This window comes from Physella acuta, unplaced genomic scaffold (assembly GCF_028476545.2).
Source record: "Physella acuta isolate Inbredline_101_S28 unplaced genomic scaffold, ASM2847654v3 ptg000855l, whole genome shotgun sequence".
Lineage (NCBI taxonomy): Eukaryota > Metazoa > Mollusca > Gastropoda > Physidae > Physella > Physella acuta.
In genome coordinates this window covers 1-25345 of record NW_026732372.1, presented here as the reverse complement: position 1 = coordinate 25345, position 25345 = coordinate 1, and the positions used below count along the sequence as shown (strand labels likewise).

General features: G+C 36.8%; 4 protein-coding genes across 5 annotated transcripts; 1 reads left to right on the top strand and 3 right to left on the bottom strand.

Moving 5' to 3' along the window:
• Positions 1-718: 718 nt before the first annotated feature.
• On the bottom strand, positions 719-6806 carry LOC131952138 (uncharacterized). Its single transcript, XM_059314671.1, has 6 exons — positions 6784-6806; positions 5086-5191; positions 4083-4195; positions 2059-2144; positions 1339-1455; positions 719-1056 (listed from the first exon to the last, which is right to left on the bottom strand). Exons 1-6 carry the CDS (start codon positions 6804-6806, stop codon positions 977-979), a joined length of 525 nt encoding a protein of 174 aa, XP_059170654.1. The 3' UTR covers positions 719-976.
• LOC131952170 (uncharacterized) lies at positions 6406-9188 on the top strand. Its single transcript, XM_059314724.1, has one exon. The coding sequence runs from the start codon at positions 6805-6807 to the stop codon at positions 8032-8034; it is 1230 nt and encodes a 409-aa protein (XP_059170707.1). The 5' UTR covers positions 6406-6804; the 3' UTR covers positions 8035-9188.
• Positions 9189-10316: 1128 nt separating this feature from the next.
• On the bottom strand, positions 10317-16660 carry LOC131952167 (uncharacterized). 2 transcript variants are annotated; one of them, XM_059314720.1, is made up of 6 exons: positions 16609-16660; positions 14952-15131; positions 13783-13977; positions 13153-13305; positions 11902-12102; positions 10317-10821 (listed from the first exon to the last, which is right to left on the bottom strand). In XM_059314720.1, exons 2-6 carry the CDS (start codon positions 15056-15058, stop codon positions 10689-10691), a joined length of 789 nt encoding a protein of 262 aa, XP_059170703.1. In that variant the 5' UTR covers positions 15059-15131; positions 16609-16660; the 3' UTR covers positions 10317-10688. The 2 variants fall into 2 exon arrangements, with proteins under 2 accessions (XP_059170703.1, XP_059170702.1); XM_059314719.1 differs by having other exon boundaries at positions 16537-16638.
• A 2526-nt stretch (positions 16661-19186) lies between these two features.
• Positions 19187-22758, bottom strand: LOC131952168 (uncharacterized). The gene is made up of 4 exons (XM_059314721.1): positions 22334-22758; positions 21200-21287; positions 20650-20781; positions 19187-19375 (listed from the first exon to the last, which is right to left on the bottom strand). Exons 1-4 carry the CDS (start codon positions 22629-22631, stop codon positions 19363-19365), a joined length of 531 nt encoding a protein of 176 aa, XP_059170704.1. The 5' UTR covers positions 22632-22758; the 3' UTR covers positions 19187-19362.
• Positions 22759-25345: the final 2587 nt, after the last annotated feature.

Genomic DNA, 25345 nt, shown 5'->3' with positions numbered 1-25345 from the left:
TTTGGCTGGCCACAACATTTGCACATGGCATTAGTAATTAAATTACATCTGTCATATAGTTTGTTTTGACTGGGTAGGAAAGTAGAAAATACAACCCCCCCCCCCCCCTTCCCCATCTCCCAGTGTTATGAAGTGGCTTAATCAAATGTGTAATTAACTTGTTAATATCAACTCACGCCATTATTATAATATAATAATAATAAATAAATAGCTTCGAAAAGTACAAAATTTGAGTTCGTATTAGCAAGTTAAAAAAATGATAAGTCAGCATCCAATTAGCAATCTCCTCACAAGTGGTAAACTCCTAATAGCAGTCTGGAAAATGTGTTTTATAGCGAGGAACCTAACTTTGCTTAAAATAACATTGTGTGTTTGTATAAAAAACATTAAAAAATAGGTCTTTTTATAACTGATAGCTTAGCACACATTTGTGCTATATACCAAACTTCAGGGACAAGGTAGTGTTTTTTTACCTATTTCATGTAATTATAATTTTAAGCAAAATACAATTAAACTTAAACTGCTTGACAAGTCAAACAAATTTTTAGACCTATCTATCCATTCCATTGGGCAGATGAAATTGAAATAGAGTTCATATGTTTCTTGACCTCTCAAACCAGTTTAATTAGTTAGTTTAAAATCAAGCAGATTAAAATCTCCATTGTAACAGCACAAACATTATCCAATAGAGATAGCAAGTACAATTTACATTGATGGCAAATTCCATTTGGTGTTTTGTAGCGAATGTTTTTTCTATATAGCTCAACAATTGAGGCAATTTTTATTTATTTTATACACAAAGTTTTATTCTGATACAATCTTATTTGACACTTATTATGCCCCTTTATTTTAAATTTCTTTTATATCTGTTTGATGATAAAAATAGCATCCCTCCATTGCGTTTGTAAGCACCACAAAATGAAAAAAACAAACAAAACAAAATAATACTGAAATGTGTGGTAGAAAGAGTTGGCTCTTAGAAACGATAGTGTCCCTTTCTCTTGGGCATTGAAGCCAGTTTTAATTTCCTCTCTAGATCACTGTCAACTCTGGGAACTGAAAGAAAAAAAATGCTACTATATATATATATATATATATATATATATATATATATATATATATATATATATATATATATATATATATATATATATATATATATATATATATATATATAAACATATTTTTTTTTGTATACAGGGGCGCTTTTAAAAAAAAAAAAGCTTATTCCACTAATGGCTTTAAGGACAAACTCTTTAAGTTAGTGAAATTTAAAAAAATCACTATTGGTTTAAATAATGCATATATAAATAATAAATAATATATTGGGTAACTTACAAATACAATCTTGAGTTCTGTTTTCAAAGTCCTCCCGGAGAGGGGCGTAGGGCGGGTGGAGTGGTCTCTTGGTGAGAGAAGCCTGCAGTGCCTCGTTATCATGGATGCTGACCATTCCTGCAATAGTACAATAAACCAAGTCTTGCGTCACATGGTTGTAGTAAAAATGTAGTGCAGGGTCGTCCACAAACGGCTTCACTTTGCTAGGGGAGGGAGTCGGATTTTGTGGCGATGTGTGACTTAGGAAAACGGGGGTGGGGGGGGGGGGGAGTTTAAGAAAGTGTGACGACGCACTTATTTCAATTTCAGTTTAATAAGTAATTTTAGAAACCTAATTTTTCCACATTATTACTTGTTTTCAAGAAAGTTGTGAATTGTTATTGAAATTATTGATATATTAAATGTTAACTGCACTCAGTAAAATTTTTTAGAATTAAATCGCCATTTAAAGAAACAAAAATTGCAATTTTAAGGATGGGGCTGGTAGACTCAGGTATGACGTCATTATGGGGGGGGGGGGGGGGTGGTTTGAATGGCATTTTTTGTCGATGGAGAAAGGTAGTTTTTTTTTTAAACGCGTGATGTCATTTTCAGTATATTGACTTGATATGAGAAGCAATGAAATCTCTCATATTAATATTATTCTCACCAACAATGTAGAAAGTATTAATTTTTTTAAGCTTAATGACTTGAGATACACCCCCCTCCGACTATTCTTACCATCAATGTAACACAGCATACTCCCACCATGTCCTAAAACTTCACGCACATGTCTCCATGTTCCGCCGATGGCACCTTCTCTTCGTCTGAAGGTATGGGAATCATATATATATATATATATATATATATATATATATATATATATATATATATATATATATATATATATATATATATATATATATATATATATTTATATATACATGTACACGTACACACACACAAACACACACACACAAACACACACACACACACACACACACACACATATATATATATATATATATATATATATATATATATATATACTAGCCGTCCCGGCCAGGCCCTGCTCTGGCTTCTGTGAAAAACCTTTCTGTTAAAGACCATTACCTTTGTGTTTAGTAATCATCATAAACCCGGCATTGCCCACCCAAACCACAACCAACCAAAACAACAAAACGCAAACATAACGCTAACACAATTACAAATACAAACGAAAACAAAAACCTAACAACAAAACAACCACAACCACAAACACCAATACAAACACAAAGAAAAAACAAACAAAAAAGCAAACGAAAACAAAAACCTAACAACAAACCCAACCACAAACACCAATACCAACACAAAAAAAAAAACAACGAAAAAGCAAACGAAAACAAACCAAATCCAAACGCAAAACCAACCAAAAACATAAATACAAACCCAAACAAAAAAACACAAACAAAAACGAAAAAAGAAAGAACAAAAACGAACCAAATCAAAACGCAACCACTAACGCAAACCCACCTAAACACAAAGAAAACACTAACGCGAACATAAACGCCCGGGGCGGAATCACCTGTTTTAGCTTAATGAACGACTATAGTACCCCAACTTATTCACAGTCTTTTGCACTCACTTAAACGAACGCGCCTGTTTCAATTTAATAAACAATTTTAATACTCCAAGCTTATCCGTAAAATACCTACAACATTTGCACTTGATCAATCCCCGCTAATTATGTAATTATTTTTTTTCCCAACACCAAAACAAAGTAATTAAAAAGTAAATTATTTTCACGGAATGCAATGGTTTTATAAAGGGAAGTAATTGTGTTTTTCCTAATTTATCAAAGGGAAGTAAGTGCTATAGGACTAAATAAAGACATAATTAGAATTTTTGTAAAAGATGATATTTTGTTTAAAACTTGTGTTTAATGAACATGCCGACAATTATTACTATAATTTGAAAAAATGAAAATTATTTCCCAACACTTTCAATAGTAATTTTTTAGCTCATAAATTTAGACAAATGCGCACGATAATTTTCTAACACTTAAATTCGTACAATTCCAACGACATACAAACGCATTACATACAGAACTGAGCTTTATATATTAGATATATATATATATATATATATATATATATAGTTATAAAAAATTTTTAGATTTACCTTCGGGGTATGTTTCTAATATTTTTTATTTGTCAAAGTCTTGGACCAATATTTTTTCCATTAAAACAATTTGCAGGAGTAAACGTAAGCAACAATTTTGTTTTACACTGACTTTAGGATATACAAGACAAATACAAATCTTATGATACACTAATATAAAGGCATAGTTTCTATCAAGCACATCTTCGTTTACCACCCCCTCCCCGAACAAAAGTTTATTCACAAAATATATACTTCATTCAATGTACACATCTCATCCCCAGAAAATTTAAGTCCGCCCCCCTCCCCATCCTCCGAAAAATTTCAATGTCCCCCAGAAAATTTATATCCAACCATCCCTCCCCCTCAAAAGTTTCAAGTGCCCCCCCCCCGCGAAAAATGTCTGAAAGAAACACTACATATAGTTACACCAAGACCAGTACAGTTTTACAAATCTCACCTGGGAGTCGAAGGGTACAGGCTGGAGATTTTCCCCCAGAAAATTTAAATCCGACCCCTCCCCCCCCCCCTCAAAAGTTTCAAGTGCCACTCCCCCCCAAGAAAAATGTCTGAAAGAAACACTGCATATAGTTACACTAAGACCAGTACAGTTTTACAAATCTTACCTGGGAGACGAAGGGTACCGGCTGGAGATTTTCTGAGCCAGGTCCGTGTATGACCTCTTGAACCGGAGGTTGTAATCGTCTCTCTCGATGGGCTCCTCCCTCTCGGGGACCTGCTACACATAAAATAAACCAAGTTTTTAATCAGCGATCACTTAAAGAATTTTTAGTTGTACCAACTATATAGGCCTTCTTCTTAGTTGTATTTTAGTAAACCCTCTAAATATCGGAAAATCATACTTGGTACTGATATATATATATATATATATATATATATATATATATATATATATATATATATATATATATATATATATATGAAACTTTGGAGAGGTGATGAGAATACTCCAGAGGTGTACGTGCCCCCCCCCCCCCCAAGGAGATGTTTGAGAGATAAGCTTACTCTGATGTAGGCCTACACATCTCTCATCCTGTCAGTAAGGTGTAGCGTATAGATCTAATTGTCTTATTGTTCTTTGCTAACCTAGCTTTTTGTTCCAGGTTGATATTTACGCGTTATGAAATCATGTTTTACCTACACTAACGCTCATTATAAAAGCGCATTGCAATAAATGGTAAGAAAATCCTGACTTAATACTTTTGGCATGCTTAGGGTTTCATCAAGTAAATAAAACCCCTAGTGTGTAAAATAAACACAGACTCATAAATACATAGATTCTAGTAAAGTTAGTTTTAAAACAAAATATTTAGTTCTATTGACTTTTAAGGTAGTTTTTGTAAAATTTTTAAAGCTTTAATTATTTATCTCAAGTCTGGATAAAGTTGTTGAAAGAAGAAAGTGCCGAATAGATCTTGTTTAAAAAAATCGGCGTTTTTAGTAATCTCAACAGAAAACTCTTGGAAATCTGAATTTAAAAAAAAAATCCGTGTTTTTTAAAATCTCATTAGAAAACGCATAGAAATGTAAAAGAAAACAAGTCCGTTTTTGATAATCTCATCAGAAAACTAAGAAATGCAAAGAAATCCATGTTTTTAATAATCTTACCAAAGAACTCTGTTTGAAAGCATTACTGGTGTAGCTGGTTTGGCCATTGGGTCTATACAGTGATGGGAGGGTCGATCTCTGAGGCTCGTCTTGCTGAACGTTGTTGCTGTGTTAGGAAAAGAGAAAAATGGGGAAAAATGAATAAAAACATAATTAAATATAAAGAGGTCTACATTTTTAAATTAAAAATCCCTAAATATAAAGAGAACAATAAAATGAATGATAATCTCATGACTAAATTATGTAAAGACAACAATAAACCAATTAATAAAAGCATCACTAATTACAGAGATAAAAATAAAAATGATTATAAAAAAAGTCACTAAATATAAAGAGAGCAAAAACAAAATTAATCAAAACACCACTAAACACAAGGAAAACAAGAAAAAAAAGTAAAAATATCAGTAAACAATGATTATGATACAAGGCTCATGTAGGTCTATAGTCTAACTTAGTCTACGTGCTGTTCAGCATACATGAAATATGATGATTAGTACGTTTAAAGTAGAACGATCCTAACAGTTTCTATCTTCTTGTAGCAGAGTTTCTATCAGGCCAATCTTCGGGGGAGGGTGTGGGGCAAGTCCACCCCCCTCCCGAAAAAATAGAAGAAATTAATTAATTAATTAATTTTATGAAAGGTCACCCTCTTCCCCATAAATTTAAGTACACCCCCCACCCCCGAAATTTTCAAGTGCTCCCCCCCCCCCGGAGAAAAATGTCTGAAAGAAACACTGCTGGGTAGGGTAAGTATTGTGATTATGGTTAGTAACAAATATAATTAGTCGATGGGTTAGGATACGAGTAAGAATAGCGACTTCAGCACATATAAGAAGTCTATATCGATGTATGTATGTGTAAATAATGTAAAGTAGAATATAGGCTATAGGACATTTTCAGCGTATGATGGGAGGCAACTGATGCTGAAGTTTGCGACTGTTGACAGGTTCGGGAACTCGTGTGAAGATCACGGGGTAGGTATTGGTTAAACAAAAGCTATTGCTATGTGATTTTAGGCGGTAAATATATAGTGTACAAACAAACTAATGGTTTAATAATAATAGTCTATTAAATTAGGTAGTAAAGTTTTGCTTTCCAATTTTCGTTAACAAAATTAATTTTAAAAATACTAATTTGAATTAAAACCAATTTAAAAATCCACAGTTTAATTTTTTTTATTTTATCAACGCCTTAATTAAGGAATCAATCAGTGAATTTGACATAAGATACAATTGTTTTCATTTTTGTTTCAGCATCTATTTCGAGCAGTATATTTTAAAACCTAATAAGCTCACAAAGTGGTGTCGTCACAGTGTTTATTATGACGACGTCACAACATGGCTGACTGTTGACTTACTTAACAAAAAAAGAACAACATTACAATTTTCATGTCCAAAAGAAAACAGTTTTCGAATGCATTGAGTTTTGTTTAGACAAAGAAAATCCATAATAGCATAGCTCATGCACTTAAATCTTCGCTTTTTTGTATAGAAACATAATATGTGGTTTTGCTTCTATGCTGATAATCTAGACTAAGTTTAAGTGGAGTATAGAAGAAAAAAAGTCGCAGTGTAAAAACGCCAATGGTGTGCATTTTACAGCAGACTTCATGATAAATACAATTCAGAGCAATTATTTAAAAGTGAATAACGGCTAAACAGCTTTAATTAAATAAAACATATCAATCAATTCACCAACAGCGCAACTTTTGAACAGACCATGGCGAAGGCATCACTGCAGCCAAATTCTACCAGTTTACCCATGATCTCCACACAGGGCATCAGCCTTTGCACACTGGACACTAAAACGAACCACAACCCTTCACCAGGGTACGCCGACATCCGATCCCCCCACTCCCTACACGTCCAGCTTCAGCCCAACACCTACACACAGGGACTCAACAGCTCCGGCACCCTGATCGGAGTCAACAACCCCATCCCCTACCCCAACTCCAATGTTAAGTACTTCGAGATTCCATTCAACCGATCAGTTGACTGGTGCTACACCCAGGTAGCCGGGGACCTAGAGTTAAAACGTACGTGTTTACATAAAATAATTAAAGAAAAAGCGGAGAAATGCAAAGAGCTGAATATGCTGCAAACGGAACCTGCCGAGTATTTCACAGCGGAAAACGACGAAGGCTACAACCAATGGGTATCGAGACAAATGCGCGAGAAAGAAGAAATTGAAATGGAAAAGGCTAAAAGAAGAATCGTGCCGAATTCAATCAAAGCCATGCCTGGTCATTATAACCCTTCTACCTTGGAGACATCCAACGAGGCGTATGGTCAGTACATTGACCTCAGACCCAAATACCCCGCCACCTACCCGCTCAGTGAAAAAATCCCACCCATGCCGATGCAAGTGCTGGTGAAATTCCGCCCCTCCAACATTTCCGATCACCCCCGGATACCGGACCACGTCTTCGCTGTCGACCCGCGCGAACTGATCACCAAGAAAGGCTGCTACTCCCGCGGTACCATCGGAGCGTTGTACTTCCCGCACGACAACAAAAACCTTTGCAAAACCGTTTACAGCTTCAAACGAAGCCAGCCCTACCTGAGCGGCGTCGCAGGGGAGAGGAAACCAGGTCACACCTGGCCTTTGTATTCGCCCACTGGACTCGAGCTTAACCGACCGGTTCCGAGGTGCGTTTCCGTCATCGCCGGAGTAGACGGTAAAGAAAAATGCCGGCTGTCCGTGCCGGCTAGGTCCGTGCCCTATGTTTACAACCGGTACGTGTCTTGCACGTGCCCCCAGTCCAAGGACCCCGAGACGGAACCCAACCCCCAGCTGCGCCAGACCAAACAGAACTGCGCGCCTTGTAATCCGCTCGTACAGTCCAATCCACGGTGTGATCCTTGCCACTTGGACTTCATCAACCCACAGTTTCTTCCCGTCCCCATGGAGATAAAACAACAACAGTCCAGTAATGTCAACAGGAAGTGAAGTAAAATATAAGTATATGCTCCATGTTTTTAAATAATCAGGTCTCACGTTTTGTAGCAATCCCATTGGCGCTACGAAATTAATTTTTGAAAACTCTCATAAGTCATAATGGTTATAGAATCTAAATGGAGAATTTTAAGAGGAGATAGAGACAATGATATAATGTTTATATACGAAAATAGTCACACTTAATTTATAGAGAGCTGAGGTAGTAGAAAAAGTTTTATGCTTAGTAGGCGTTCAAAATCTACTATAGAGGTCTATCTACATTGTTACCATGTCGATCAAGATTTAGCACAAGACCGAACTAACTTTTATGAAACCAACAAAAGGCTCAATGTGATGTCATTCAACCAGTTAGTCGTAAAATGAAGGTAATAAAAAATATAAATGAATAAAGAAAACCATTTCATCGACATGTGAAATTATTTTTTTTTGTTTCTAAAATCAAGACTAGACCAAAATGATGTACGCTATTTTGTTTATTTTTAAATTTGTCACTTTCATTCTATAATTAAATTCTTTATTGTTTCGTTTACACATTTTGTAAACATATTTTAAAAATCAGCAGCAGACGTAATCAAACAATACCGTTGGGAAGTGGGCCTAATATTTATTTTTTTGATATTTACTAAATGTAGATTTCTAGATCTATATATAAAAATCCAAAAGTGGTGCAAAATTATTTTGAAATAAACCTTTCAAAAATTGTATTTGGTCGCTTACACGGTATTGCTAATTCTACATTTGACTTTGTCTAAGATTTTTTCGCTTATTTTCTTATCACTATTTCTGACACTCTCATTTAGTGTTTAGTGAAGTATTATTCTAAATGTTATTTATTGTTTGCCATTCACACTCACCTTTTTCAATTTTGTTGAATGATCGTATTAATTTCATCATTATGAAAAAAATAAGTTGATATTATACGTTTTTTTTTTAACTTTTAGAAAGGTAAAAATTAATCATACAGTGTTTGGGTGATTTTAAGCATTTTATACCAATTCTGCAGTACACATATTATTGATTTGTTTGAAATACGTTTCATTAAGTTCCTATCAGAAGAGTTCATTCAGTTTTCACATTCCTCTTTCAAAACTTTTATCTAATCTTTTGTTATTATCATTAATTTTACTTCATATTTCATTCATTAATTACTCATATCATGCTGTTGATAAAAAGTCTCATAAATAAAAGTCATTTCGCCAAAAGTGTTATATTTCACCATTTTGTTGTAAAGTTGTTTATAATGTAACTAATATACAATTTAAAAAAAAAACATATTTGTAATAATATAAAAACGAGGTTTGTATTTAAAATAGCTTATTGTATTTAGCTTTTAAAAATGTTATAGCCCATCATTAACTAGTGTAGGGATTGTTTTCAAAACAATACTCTCTGGGGCATAGAGCAGAATGCGTTTTTAAATATGCAGTGTTAAGCAAGACATTCATGTAGGATTGAAGTTGTCAAACCGTTTTCTGGGTTTAATATTTTTAAGTATGCAATGTAAAGCAAAAAAAAAAAAAAAGAGTGTAATTAAAAATTAAATCATTTTGTCTGCGTGTGTATTTAATAAAATTAAAGGAAGTATACATTTTAAAAATGAAAAGAGAGGTTTGAGTTTGAAAAACATGAAAAGTAAGGTTTAAATTAAAGATTTAGAAAATAAACACACTAAATAACAGTATTCCGATCATGAATATCAATGAAAGAAAACAGACGCCTTATAAATTACCAGTTGATAGTTTCTAAAACATAAAACCAAATAATTAAGGTCAGGGGATGATCAGCATAGAATTAACTAATTAAATAATTAACCCATATGCTTTATTTTAGTAACATACGAATTAGCAACACTGGTCATAACAACATACTTACTAGCTAATTAAGTAGCAATTAAAAAAACAACAACAAAAAATGTAACAACCTTAGATATTCGCCAGATAAGCTTAGGTAAGTTTTAGTATTTATTTTGTTTGTAGTTGTTTACATCTAATACATACAATTATAACAACAGTTAACTTGTATATTTACACAAAATGAAAATAACTTACAATGGAATAAATAACTATAACCACAAAAAGATGTTAAAGATGTTTAATATTTCTCATAATTTGTAAACAAAACATTTATATAAAACACATATACTATATGATATTGGTATATATATATATATATATATATATATATATATATATATATATATATATATATATATATATATATATATATATACCACAAATGTAACAATTAATTAAAAACAAAACGTTCTACTCCATTTAAGAAACCTATATTAAGATATTAAAAATGGTTTTCTGTGCGAAATACATAGTTCATCTTATAATTTTAAAAGAAGTTTTCTAGAGGTTTTTACCGTGTTGTATACTTAAGATATAAAAAGATGTATCAAAATGGTTTTAATTTGGATGAATTAACGTCAACTTACGAGGCTCATTTTTAAAAATGTTTAACATGTTTTGACATTTATTAGCAATCTAAATTCAATAAATTAAAAATGTAATTAAATTAAATTTAAAAAAAATTGAAGACAAATTTTCGAAGACAAATTATTTTTTCAGTGCAGGCTATTTTTAAACGTCCAACATTGCCGTTTTGGCAGTACAAGCTGTTTCCTAAAGTTCACCTACAGTTTAGTAAATTTTCCTGGCAGCCATGACGCATTGCCGTGCGCCCGTGATGTTGTAGGTTGGCTTCATGCTTTCACACGCAGGTGCTGGGTTGTTTTCGAACTCACAAGCATTCAGTACAATCGGCGGCAGGCGACTGCGATAAGATCGGGAAAAAATCATTTTAAATCAAGAAATTTGATTAAAAAAACCCAAAAAAACAACAAACTTAAAGCGAAGTGTTCTAAATAAAACATGGTGTTGGCTGAGTTTATGACTGCTAGAGACGCCATTCAATAGACGCGGACAAATGACACATAACCAAGAGCTTGGTATAATAGGGAAGTGCATATTTCACCTTAGTGTATGGAATATGTATCTCTACCCTAAGCCTGACCCTAACCGTTAAACATTGAGCTAATAATGAAAATAGCCAGTGTTTCTTCCAGACTTTTTTCTCCGGGGGGGGGGGGCACTTGAAATCTTCGGGGGGGGGGGGCGGTAAACTTTCTTCGGGGGGGGGGGGGGCGGACACTGTTAAAAGTATATATTTTCTATATAAATTATATAAAATTCATTTCGTTCGGGGGGGGGGGGGGGGGCGGTAAAAAAATTTCGGGGGGGGGGGGCTTTGTTTCCCCCCCCCCCCCCCCCCCCCCGAAGAGATGCCTAGAAGAAACTCTGGATATAGCCTGCATCCTAATACAAATCATAACCAGCACTGTAATATTTTTTCACGTCCCGTATCTCTAACCTAAGCCTAATCCTAACCGCTAATGAGATCATTGCCTAATTCAAATCCTACTAGGATAGATAACCTGGTATCTTCATGCAAATCCTGAAAGTAACCATACAACTGATATCGAAATTGCTTTAATCCTAATAGAAACCTAAGTAACATTATTTCCGTTGAAAATTATAAACAAAAACGAAAACCCCCGCCACCAAAAAAAAAAAGGGTATAAATAAAGATACGAAACTTGTGCTTTTAGATTTTATTGAAGAGGGTGAAATTGGGAAATTTTATTATTAATTAGCATGAAAAGGTCTGTTTTTTTGGTACCTTTAACTACAACCCTAACCCCAACCCCCAAGGTGCGTGCGTGCTTTAAATTGGAGCTGTCAAAAAACGCAACGGGGCTTAACTTTTCGCGCGTGTACTTTCTGCATTAGTAGCGGGGCTTATCTGTACAAGACTCGATACTGCCTGCCGGTACTTTCAGAAGACCCAACTCACGTTTTGGTTTCTATAGCGTTTTGGATGGCGATGGCAATTTCCCTCTTCTTGTACCCAGCCGTCCAGTGCTCCAGGGGGTCGAGGTAGCCGCACTTCTTCGTGTTGCACATGCGGCCCGACATGGCCATAGAGGGGGCGTTGAAGTGGGGGAACGTGCCCGGGTACTCCATGGACTGTCCCAGGGTCCTCTCAAGGTATTGTCTGGTGGGGGGTGACAATGTAAGGCACTTAGAGCACTTTTATAGTGTAACAATGTAACATGTTATATCATTTTTATTAGCTCACTTTATAGTGTAACACTGTAACACACATAGAGCTATTTTTATTGTATAACAATGTACGGCGTTAGAGCACATTTTATAATGTAAAAATGTAACAGTTCATATTATAGTGTAACAATCTAACACATATAGAGCTCTTTATATAGTGTAACAATGACACCCATTGAGCTTATTTTGAAGTGTAACAATGTTACACTTTAGCGCTCATTTTATCATTATACAAAGTATTAATGATAACTAATTTGTGGTGTAACAATATAACACATTGAAGCTTACTATAAAAATGAAAACCACAAATGTCCACTTTTCGAATGTTTTGAGTTAGTGCCATATTCATGTAGTATTTGTGTATATCATGTATAACAATATAAAAGCGTAAAACCACCGCGATCGCCTCAATATTTAAGATTTTAAAATCATCCCATAACGGAACAGCAAGGGATTTCAAACACAAAATCTCATTTTTCTCAAAAGGAAAAACTGACAACTGTGGTTTATCAAATACACTAAAGCTGAATTCGGATGAAATAGCCACCTGATAAATGGAATCGGCTTTTTATTAAGGAAGAAAATGTCCCTAAAAAAAGGGGCAACTAAATCGACAAAACAACATAAAAAATATTTTAAAATCTGAAGACAACAACAACAACAGCAACAACAACAACAACAACAGCAACAACAACAACAACAGCAGCAGCAGCAGCAACAACAGCAACAAAAACAAAAACAGCAACAGCAACAACAACAACAGCAGCTTCAACAACAACAACAACAACAACAACAACAACAACAGAAGCAGCAACAACAACAACAGCAGCAACAACAACAACAACAGCAGCAGCAACAACAACAACAGCAACAACAACAACAACAACAGCAGCAACAACAACAACAACAACAACAACACCAACAACAGCAGCAACAACAACAACAGTAACAAAAACAACAACAAATAACAAGCCATACTGACCTGGGGTTGAGTGGCGTGGTGGTGTGGTCGGACTCAGGTTTGGGCAGGTTGGTGTTGTCCAGCAGAGACATCCCGGGGGAGATGTCGTGGATCTCGTTGACCTTGTACAGCTCATCCCGGGGGTAGGGGTTCTGGACATCGTACAGGACTAACCTGTAGGGTAGGGTGAAGGAGTCAGTTAAAGTTTACTGGGTGAAAAGTTATAATGTTTACTATGTGATTGGATGTAGATTTATTTACAAATCGAAAGCCTCAGTCGGAAATAAATCTGTATTTATTTTCCTCACGTTTATTTGAACTTTAATTAATTACTATGGTATGAGGTTCGGTAGAACGGTCATTGGGGCAAGTAAAGTAGAGTTCACCTGTTTCTGTAACCTCCGCATTTGAAGGGATAGTGTGCTCAGCGCTATGCCTAGCCGCTTTTACATACCCTAACATGAGCTAGGTACCCATCAAAACTGGATGGACTCAGGGACGTTGTACTGACGTGAACCTGAATTCGAACTCGAGACTCTCGGGTTAGCAGTCTAGCGCTCTACCGCTAGTATGAGGTCAAGGCATTTTAAAATCTGTCATAAAACTTCAATCAACACGCCTCACGCACACGCATGTAGAAGTCGTATTTACCTGGGCGGTGCCGGGCCGGGGGTGAAACCCAGCGCGCCGTTCCCGTATCCGGTTTCACGCTCGTTGACCAAGTCGTGAGCGTAGTTCGCAGCCAAATAAACGAAAGGTCTCGACTCTTCGTTTGGCCCCACGGGGTGGAACCGGAAGTCGTCGTGCAGACCCATGTTGCGGTACTGTGGCGGCCATCTTTCGGATCTGTTGGGAAAGGGAAAAAGTATTATAAAAAACAAACAAACTCACAGGTAGTATAGTAAAGTGATTAGGCATCTAGATACATCAATACAAATAGTCTACATCATACACACGCTACGAATGAACGGACTTTGCTCAAGCTACGCTTACAAGCAGTGGCGGTTGGGGGGAGGGGGGGGGGGGGGGAGGTACAGTGGGAGAAGGGTAGTTTGACGAATATCATGGATAATCCTCAACTCTATAATATAAGCAATTGTAGGTGATTTTCTTCTTCGTTCTTAATTGTATGCTATCACCAGCAATTGTAGGTAATTTTCTTCTTCTTCTTCGTTCTTAATTGTATGATATTACCAGTAATAGGTAATTTTCTTCTTCTTCTTAATTGTATACTATAGAAGATTTCTTCCAACACAATTTATCATGTGCCAAATGGCCCGTTGATCCCAATTTCAGTCTGTTTTTCTTTCTGAATTTTAGAGTTTTCTCTCCTACATTGGTTGCTGTCCCCTGCTAACGAGCCTCCTCTGCCCGGGGGTCCAAACTCGGGACTTCCGAGTTAGCAATCAAGCGCTCTCTCGTCCAACCACACCGTTCTCTAGAAAGTATTGATACCATTGGTATCCATCACCTTCGTATAACCCACCGCTACTGCGGGACATTAAATGCCACAAACTCTCACATCATTCTTTCTTACAGGCAACATCACACCAACTTTTTTAGGAACATGTTAAACTTTGCATTGTTTATACACACACTAAAAACACAACACACAGCATATGTAAAACTTAATTTAGCACATGTCTACATTAATAACAACTTTCAAACACCACCTTTCAACAGCACATATGCCGCTTACTTATGTACATGTGTACATTGATGACAAACTTTTACACACCAACTTTTAATAGCACACACACAACTTAACTTAGCACACGTGTTCACGAAACCACACAGAGATAGAAGAAACAAGGACTGACCTGGTGAACCAAGGTTCGAATCTCGCCAGACGTTTGTTGCGGTTGTATCGCCACATCCAGTTTGGGAATTTTGGATTCTCGCATGTCGACGCTTCAACTCTCTCCATCGCTAAGTTTGTTTTTTAAAAATTGTTTGTTTCGGTTCTTTTTAATTATCGATATCCGTTATACTTTTATATTCTTTGGAAAATATCACGAGTAATCAGTAAATAAACATTTTTATTTCGCCGCTTTGGGTGGGGGAATTAAAAAGTTGTAAATATGTCGGTCATGGGGAAAGTTTGCGGTAAGACAGTGATATAGAAATGTGAAGATTCAACAAGATGACACAATTACAGTAACGTTTTCCTACTTCGTTAATCGTCAATGTTAGAAATAAAACATACAATTTAGTTCTAAAGTTAACCAAAATAACGACCTATATAAATTATAGTTATTTAAAAAAAAAGATTTCTGTTAATAAAGTTAGATTATCGAAACAAAAATAAATTAATCTAAAGCTTTGTCAAAACGAATGTTTACAAAGAAGATAAAAAATATGGAGTGTTTATATTAATAAGTAGCTATACAACGGAACAAAATGTTTCACTGTTAAATAATGTGAGACTTAAGTTACACTTATTATCCAGAACAATTAGGAAAGTAGGCGGGAAGGGGGTGGGGGGTGGGAATGGTCAATAAGCAAACAAGATTGATCTTAGAAACGATCACAAATCTATTGGGCAACACAAAGATCTACTTGGTAAAAAAAAAATTTGGAATGTACTGACGTTTTTACACATTGCTATCATTTTACTGGTTAAGGATGTCTAGCGTTACTAGTCAGGATTTAAGTAAAACAATATGGGTTGCTAATCTTCTACTTCTTCTTCGTTCTTCATTGTAAAGATTTAATATATTTAGCATTAGAGGGGATTTCCTTAACACAATCAGGTCTTGTCAGAAAGAAACACATTGTGACGTATCGAATCGAACTTTCACTGCCATCGCTACCCCGACCCTAACCCTTGTCCCGATTCTTATATTAATCCTGACTACAGTCCTGAACCTGTCCAACACAAACCATAGTAAAAGTACACAAACATTCGTTACTAATTAGTAGTTTTATTCGTAGTTTAGATGTCATAGTATAGTAGAAGCCTATCATTAGAATCTTATAAGCTGGCCTATAGAGTATAGAGAGATCTATCTTAGCTTACTCCTACTTCTTTATGAATCATAACACTCAGACTTCACTTAGGTCTTAGACTAATCATCAGTGTTTCTTCCAGACTTTTTTCTGCGGGGGCGGGGGGGGGGGGGGGGGGGGGGAAAGAGGGCAGTTGATATTTTCGGGGGGGGGGGGGGCGGTGGAGGTCAACATTTTCCGGACAAGGGGGGGCGGACACTGGTAAAAGAATGTTTTCTCTATACATTTCATTTCGTTCGATGAGATGCCTGGAAGAAACTCTGCTAATCACTTAGTCAATAACAGATTCTAACTTTAATTCTTAAACCAACGAGCACACGTTTCCCCACTAAAACATTCAACAAATAAGTGTCATTTAAAGTTATTAGTTTTAGTGTACGGGCTAGTGACCCTTACAAATAGATGTTAATAAATGTATTGATAGCCGATCTAACAAATTCCCCAACAATTGATTTTTTTATGGCATACACTTTTGTTTATATTATCGTTATACATAAGAGTTGCATCCCTTGAATTTTTGGACTTCCGTTTATTTTCAATTCGTGCTAACAATTTGAGATTGATGTGCAATGGTTCGTAAAATCTTTTTTTTTTTTTTTTTTTTTAACTGGTTGTTCTGACCCAGAGTTATCGAACCTGATTGGTAATTAAAGCCCTTCAGAAAAACGGAAATCGTGAGACCAAATTTGTATAAGATCGATAATAAAAAAAAATGTTATACCTAGTCAATATTCCAAATCATTTTTAGATTACAAAATTGAACATTTATTCGTTTAATGTTGGATGCCTCTCATGTAACAAAAGACAAATAAAAAACTTGTATGTTTAATTTTTTATAGTAAGGTAAACCTACATAAGCCAACACATCACAGAATAGGGTCTCTAGATTTAAAGCAATGTATTTCTTGTATCAAAATATAGTGTTATTGTCGCACTGACATACACGTCAAAATTAGATAATGTTTTTTAGTGGTTGAAGAATAACGATAAAACAAGAAATAAAAAAGAAAGAGCTTTCATCAAATAATAATGAAAGCACATTTGAAATCTGCTTTCATTGCAAGAAAGTGTAACATGTAACTATATATATATGCTATATATATATGCTATAAATATATATATATATATATATATATATATATATATATACATATATATATATATATATATATATATATATACATATATATATATATATATATATATATATATATATATATATATATATATATATATATATATATATACACATATATATATATATATATATATATATATATATATATATATATATATATATATAGTAACTAGATGTACTACCATACTACCAATATAAGCAATAAAACTAGTTAAGGTTGCCTTGACGCAAGTTCAAAACCCATTTCAGCAACATCAACGAACACGTCAACATTCAAAATCAACAAAACACACACCAATCATCATCTGATTTTCGGATGATAAAATCTCTATTGACATATCCAGGGGCGTAGCGAGGGGGGGGGGGTGGGGCGGGGGGTGCGGACCGCACCGGATGACACCATTTAGGGGGGGGGTTACACCAAGGCAAAAAATAGCAAAATATATAGAGAAAAACTTGAGGGGGGGGGGGGTGCAAATCGAAAGTTTGAGGGGGTGCAAATCGAAAGTTTGAGGGGGGGGGTGCAAATCGATAATTTGAAAGTTTGTCCCCGGGAAGGGTCGCTACGCCTCTGGGGGTGACACCATTAAGTGCCGCACCGGGTGACACCCGACCTCGCTACGCCACTGGACATATCCATTTTCTCATCAGAATAATAGAGTAATATAGACTACTTATAACTTAATTAATGGGGATACCAGTAGATTAATTTTCTTCCCAGCATGTCTTAGCATGGGTAGCCACAGTTTTAATCCCTCATATACTTGTCACCATAATTTCTAATCATTGAGTCATACCATTAAATTATTTCGATTGTAAAGTTAAAAGACACAGGGAATATTTTCTTGTGATTGTGTGCATATCAGTTAATGAACCGTGGTAGTTAGCCAAACCCTATGAATGGTTTTAAGTTAGCTGTGTGTAATGACGTGTGTCGTTAGTACAAAGCTTAGCCGCACCTCATTGCCGTCCCATGTTGATGTCATGAACCTTTCAGTGCTAAGCTGCCTCCCCTTCCCTCCCACAGACATGGTCAGAGTTCAAAATCCATCGGCATGTAACCTATTGCCGGTCGGAAGATTTACAAGTAAAACATTTTATTGCTAGTTACCATTAACTGAACCGTATAGAATGATTTTATTAATGTGTGATTGCCCATGGCAATACAGATAGCATTCATCAAGTTTTTTTATGTATGCATAAATATATTGTCGGTGTGTTCATTCATGGCGTATATAATTAGTGGAATTTAAAACATGCACATATCCTTCATGAAATATTACAACTTAGGCTTACCCAGAGTTTCTATCAGGTATCTTTTCGAGGAAGGGGGGGGGGGGGGGGGACTGCCCACCCCCTCATCCCTCGAAGCACGTCCACCGCCCCCCCCCCTCCAATCATCAAGGACGAAATGGAAAACATAATTTAAATAAGAAATACATACTTTAACCAAGTGTCCGCCCCCTTCGAAAATCTCCCCTGAAATGCACACTGGGCGCAGCTTGCAGGGAAATAGGGGAGGGGCCATCACCACTACAAACATTTTAGTTTTAAGGAGAGTTGTATTTTCTTGACAAGTGCAAAATAAAAAGTGTGAGTCATATATATATATATATATATATATATATATATATATATATATATATATATATATATATATATATATATATATATATATTCCCTATATCGTGCTTTACTATTTGTATGTTAGCCATTTAAAAAATTTAAACTATTTCCATTAGTATGGTGTTTTAAGTATTTAATATTTAGTGTTAGTTGTATGGTTTCAATGGACTAGTTCTTGTAATACCACAGAAGTATTATAAAGGTATCAAACAGCTCCATCAATACAAACGACACAAGTAATGCAATGTGTATAAGGTATAACAAATAAAGGCTAGACACTGATACTTTGTTTAGTAGCATTTTATTAACATCTGTTATACAATACAATGAATAAGCTGTCGTGATAACAAAACATCAAAGTATCGTTCAGTCGGTGAATGTTGTCAACGTTTTTACAGCGCTGAATGATCTTCAGTCGTATGGTTTGGTTCAGTATGTTGTTTGTAGAACTGGATGATTCAAAAGCTGATGCTAAAAAATAAGACAAAGTTATATTTATACAAGTTATATATATATATATATATATATATATATATATATATATATATATATATATATATGTTCTAAAGCATATTTAAATATTTGAACTCTTGACTTAGACTATCTATTTGTCCTAAAAGATAGTTAATTTTTTTTACTGTGTTAATTTAGTATCGATCCCTACCCTTTACACAACCTTCAACAACCCTCACACAACCCCCACCTTTAGGCTCAACCCCCACCTTCACACAAACCCACCTTCACACAACCCCCACCTTTACACAACCTTCAACAACCCTCACACAACCCCCACCTTTAGGCTCAACCCCCACCTTCACACAACCCCCACCTTCACACAACCCCACCTTCACACAACCCCACCTTCACACAACCCCCACCTTTACACAACCCCCACCTTCACACAACCCCACCTTAAGGCTCAACCCCCACCTTCACACAACCCCACCTTAAGGCTCAACCCCCACCTTCACACAACCCCACCTTAAGGCTCAACCCCCACCTTCACACAACCCCCACCTTCACACAACCCCACCTTCACACAACCCCCACCTTCACACAACCCCACCTTCACACATCCCCCACCTTCACACAACCCCCACCTTCACACATCCCCCACCTTCACACAACCCCCACCTTCACACACAACCCACACCTTCACACAACCCCCACCTTCACACAACCCCCACCTTCACACACAACCCCCACCTTCACACAACCCCACCTTCACACACAACCCACACCTGCACACAACCCCACCTTCACACACAACCCACACCTTCACACAACCCACACCTTCACACAACCCCCACCTTCACACACAACCCCCACCTTCACACAACCCCACCTTCACACAACCCCCACCTTTACACACCTCCCACCTGCACACAACCCCACCTTCACACACAACCCCCACCTTCACACAACCCCATCTTCACACAACCCCACCTTCACACAACCCCCACCTTTACACACCTCCCACCTTCACACAACCCTAACCTTTACACACAACCCACACCTTCACACAACCCCCACCTTCACACAACCCCCACTTTTACACAATGCCCACCTTCACACACCCCCCCCACCTTCACACACCCCACCCTCACACACCCCACACCTTCACACACTCCTCACCCTCACACTCCCCGACCTCACAACCTCTAGCTTCACACAACCCCACACCTTCACACAACCCCCACCTTCACACAACCCTCACACACCCCACACCTTCACACACCCCTCACCTGTACACCCCAGGTAAACTACAGCTGCCTGTAGATCTGTGTCTCAGATGGCGGACCAGGTAGGTAACGGTACTTGTCCCAGGCCAGGTAACTGTCACCTCTCTGATTGGCCATGTCAGTCGTGGCCGTCCGCTGTCATGACAAGTCAACAGTTGACATGACACAATACATGATGACATTACATAATGACATTTTACAAAAGGGTACATAACGAAAAGTGGCATTAAGTTTAATATAAGTAGTTTTTCCAAAAATACTACGTCATCGTATTAAAGCTACAGTTATGACTGTTGTGAGCATAAATCACAAGATTCCGTGTTAACAAATGAAAGTGTGTTCTCTATATCCCTTCATAACGCTACAGTCAGGTCGTGATAATAGGGCTGGTAAGTAGGTAACCAACCAGTTCTATGGCTCATGCAGGTTTTATTGAGCCGTAGAACTGGTTGGTGACCTACTTACCAGCCCTATGACAGCTGTAATGGTGACATGAGATTACATATTATTTTTTTACTTTGGTGGAGAAGAAGAAAACAAAACAAATTCTTACAATGTCTCGCCCAGGGCTAGATCTGAGACCGTCAAACATAGCCGTCTGGGCGGGTGGGGCGCCGGGTGGGAAGATCGCGTTCCCGTTTCTGGAAACAAGAAAAAAATCTCAGTTCTCTCTTTGTCATTAATAAAACATCGTTTTTATTGTAATATTAAAGACATACAAGTCTTCGATGTTTTCCCGACAAAAAAGTCGTTGGCTTCATCCCTAAAGTAGACCACTCCGTCCCTTCATCCCTAAAGTACTACTACTTTATCTAGACGACATTCAGGATTGGCTGGATATGCATAGACATGATAGCAAAAGTAAAGGTACTCTTGGGGATCAATAGGGCAGTTGAAGTAGAGTTCACCAGTTTATTAGACCTCGGCATATGAAGGGGATCGTGAGGTCAGTTCTATACATAGTAGCCCATAGACATCAGAGTTTCTTTCAGACATTTCTTCGGGGAGGGGGGTGAAGGGGGGCATTTGAAAATTCCTAGGGATGCACTTGACATTTTCGGGGGTGCGGGCGGATAATGGTAGACGTTGATGCTGAAAGAAACACTGTTAGACCTGATGAACTATTCCAAGCTGGCAAAGGGTGGCACATTTAACTGCTTCGATCACAATGGACATTTCCACCTCCCATTCGACGAATTAAACGGCACGTATTTTACTAAAGTAGGTATTTACATTATTAAAGAAGGTACTTATATTACTAAAGTAAGTTCTCACATTAGTAAAGTAGGTAGTTACATTACTAAAGTAGTTACATTACTGAAGTTGGTTGTTACATTACTTAAGTAGGTAGTTACATTACTAAAGTAGTTACATTACTGAAGTTGGTTGTTACATTACTAAAGTAGGGCCTTACATTACTTAAGTAGGTAGTTACGGTACTAAAGTAGGGCTTTACATTACTAACGTAGGTATTTATATTAATAAAGTAGATGGTTAGATTACTAAAGTAAGGCCTTACATTACTAAAGTAGGGCAATACATTACTATAGTAGATAGTTTCGTTACTAAAGTAGGTATTTAGATTACTGAAAGAGGTAGTTACAATACTAAAGTAGGTTCTCACATTAGTAAAGTAGGTAGTTACATTACTTAAGTAGGTAGTGACATTACTAAAGTAGGTACTTACTTGTAACTGGGGTAAACATCAGCAGACGGCTCGAAATGGAACGATTGCGTCTGCGTGTGGAAGTCCGTCTTCGGGGGGCAAAGAATGCACCGTGAAGTGGGGGGCCCAGCAGGCGGTACATGGGGGGCCCCTGGTCCTGGTACATGAAGCGGTTGTCCAGACGGTCCTGCTTCTGGTTTCTCTGGTAGCGCCACGTCCACTCCGGGCCGTGGCAGAAAACGACGGACGCCGGCTCGGGCGATCGCGATTGGTTGTTCACCGGAAGCGCGTGCAGGTTCACGGCGTTGAGGTAGGCCATAGCGAAAGGTTTTAAACTGCTCCGCTGGGGTGTAGGTGTAGCAGCTGGTTTGGGAAGAGTCTTCGAACACCAACCGGCTTTGATGCGGCGTCAAGATGTTGTGACACTATGTCGAAACAAAAGCTATTTAAATCCCAGTTTGCTAAAATATATCGATTATTTATATCTAAAAAAAAGCAAAATAAAAATACGGAGTAAAAGAGATGACAAGAAAAACTCAACAAAACAAATCAAATTATAAATAACGGTACAAGACAGAGAAAGATGGCAAGCTTGAATCCGCATAAATTAACCCTTTCTAACCCGACGATAATGGGGTAAATGAAGTAGAATGGTTACCTTTTAACAACCACAATAACTGGTGTACTTGTAAAAAAACAACAATTGGAGTACTTGTCAAAACATTTGGCGTATTTGTAAAAAACAACTTGTCAAAACAACTGGTGTACTTGTCAAAACATTTGGCGTATTTGTAAAAACAACTTGTCAAAACAACTGGTGTACTTGTCAAAACATTTGGCGTATTTGTAAAAACAACTTGTCAAAACATCTGGTGTACTTGTCAAAACATTTGGCGTATTTGTAAAAACAACTTGTCAAAACAACTGGTGTACTTGTCAAAACATTTGGCGTATTTGTAAAAACAACTTGTCAAAACAACTGGTGTACTTGTCAAAACATTTGGCGTATTTGTAAAAACAACTTGTCAAAACAACTGGTGTACTTGTCAAAACATTTGGCGTATTTGTAAAAACAACTTGTCAAAACAACTGGTGTACTTGTCAAAACATTTGGCGTATTTGTAAAAACAACTTGTCAAAACAACTGGTGTACTTGTCAAAACATTTGGCGTATTTGTAAAAACAACTTGTCAAAACAACTGGTGTACTTGTCAAAACATTTGGCGTATTTGTAAAAACAACTTGTCAAAACAACTGGTGTACTTGTCAAAACATTTGGCGTATTTGTAAAAACAACTTGTCAAAACAACTGGTGTACTTGTCAAAACATTTGGCGTATTTGTAAAAACAACTTGTCAAAACAACTGGTGTACTTGTCAAAACATTTGGCGTATTTGTAAAAACAACTTGTCAAAACAACTGGTGTACTTGTCAAAACATTTGGCGTATTTGTAAAAACAACTTGTCAAAACAACTGGTGTACTTGTCAAAACATTTGGCGTATTTGTAAAAACAACTTGTCAAAACATCTGGTGTACTTGTCAAAACATTTGGCGTATTTGTAAAAACAACTTGTCAAAACAACTGGTGTACTTGTCAAAACATTTGGCGTATTTGTAAAAACAACTTGTCAAAACAACTGGTGTACTTGTCAAAACATTTGGCGTATTTGTAAAAACAACTTGTCAAAACAACTGGTGTACTTGTCAAAACATTTGGCGTATTTGTAAAAAACAACTTGTCAAAACAACTGGTGTACTTGTCAAAACATTTGGCGTATTTGTAAAAACAACTTGTCAAAACAACTGGTGTACTTGTCAAAACATTTTGGCGTATTTGTAAAAACAACTTGTCAAAACAACTGGTGTACTTGTCAAAACATTTGGCGTATTTGTAAAAACAACTTGTCAAAACAACTGGTGTACTTGTCAAAACGTTTGGCGTATTTGTAAAAACAACTTGTCAAAACAACTGGTGTACTTGTCAAAACATTTGGCGTATTTGTAAAAACAACTTGTCAAAACAACTGGTGTACTTGTCAAAACATTTGGCGTATTTGTAAAAACAACTTGTCAAAACAACTGGTGTACTTGTCAAAACATTTGGCGTATTTGTAAAAACAACTTGTCAAAAACAACTGGTGTACTCGTCAAAACATTTGGCGTATTTGTAAAAACAACTTGTCAAAACAACTGGTGTACTTGTCAAAACATTTGGCGTATTTGTAAAAACAACTTGTCAAAACAACTGGTGTACTTGTCAAAACATTTGGCGTATTTGTAAAAACAACTTGTCAAAACAACTGGTGTACTTGTCAAAACATTTGGCGTATTTGTAAAAACAACTTGTCAAAACAACTGGTGTACTTGTCAAAACATTTGGCGTATTTGTAAAAACAACTTGTCAAAACAACTTTGCACCAGTGCCCCAACCATTCGATGGTACTTCACACAAGCTCTAAACCAGGTCTGCCTGGAAAAATCGAGGTGGGCCCCCAGTAAAAAATCCCGATGGGCCCCCATATAGTACTATTGGAGTTGATTTAAAAATAAAATTGTTGGTATTTTACCATTCTTTCATGCCAAGGAGTTTAATCAGGCTATGATGGGGAGGGGGAATGCACAATAAAAATTTCAATCAGTGGTTGAAGGCCCATTCATAGATTCCCTGTCCTCTTGGACACAGCCAGTCCACCCCTGGCCTAAACCCAGTCGCGTAGCGAGGTCGGGTGTTACCCGGTGCAGCACTTAATGGTGTCACCCCCCGCCCCCAGAGGCGTTACGACCCTTCCCGGGGACAAACTTTCAATTTTCGATTTGCATCCCCCTCCCCTCTCAAACTTTCGATTTGCACCCCCCTCCCTCAAACCTTTAGATTTGTACCTCTTAAAAGACTATTTAACACTCGAATTAATCACTTAATTAAGTGGAATTATAATTTTTCTCTATATATTTTGCTATTTTTTTGCCTTGGTGTCACCCCCCCTAAATGGTGTCACCGGGTGCGGTCCGCACCCCCCTCGCTACGCCCCTG

What these genes read in the sequence shown, in the direction of transcription:
- LOC131952170 (XM_059314724.1), top strand. Translation starts at nt 6,805, where the DNA reads ATGGCGAAGGCATCACTGCAGCCAAATTCTACCAGTTTACCCATGATC.
- LOC131952138 (XM_059314671.1), bottom strand. Translation starts at nt 6,806, where the DNA reads ATGGTCTGTTCAAAAGTTGCGCT. An exon ending in CTTTCAAACAGAGTTCTTTG is followed by an intron (nt 4,196 to 5,085) that starts GTAAGATTATTA and finishes TTTTATGTGTAG; the next exon opens with CAGGTCCCCGAGAGGGAGGA. An exon ending in CAGAACTCAAGATTGTATTT is followed by an intron (nt 1,057 to 1,338) that starts GTAAGTTACCCA and finishes TTTTTCTTTCAG; the next exon opens with TTCCCAGAGTTGACAGTGAT.
- LOC131952167 (XM_059314720.1), bottom strand. Translation starts at nt 15,058, where the DNA reads ATGGAGAGAGTTGAAGCGTCGACATGCGAGAATCCAAAATTCCCAAAC. An exon ending in CCCGGCCCGGCACCGCCCAG is followed by an intron (nt 13,306 to 13,782) that starts GTAAATACGACT and finishes CCTACCCTACAG; the next exon opens with GTTAGTCCTGTACGATGTCC. An exon ending in AACGCTATAGAAACCAAAAC is followed by an intron (nt 10,822 to 11,901) that starts GTGAGTTGGGTC and finishes ATCTTATCGCAG; the next exon opens with TCGCCTGCCGCCGATTGTAC.
- LOC131952168 (XM_059314721.1), bottom strand. Translation starts at nt 22,631, where the DNA reads ATGGCCTACCTCAACGCCGTGAACCTGCACGCGCTTCCGGTGAACAAC. An exon ending in GATGTTTACCCCAGTTACAA is followed by an intron (nt 21,288 to 22,333) that starts GTAAGTACCTAC and finishes TCTTGTTTCCAG; the next exon opens with AAACGGGAACGCGATCTTCC. An exon ending in CTAGCCCTGGGCGAGACATT is followed by an intron (nt 20,782 to 21,199) that starts GTAAGAATTTGT and finishes TTGTCATGACAG; the next exon opens with CGGACGGCCACGACTGACAT.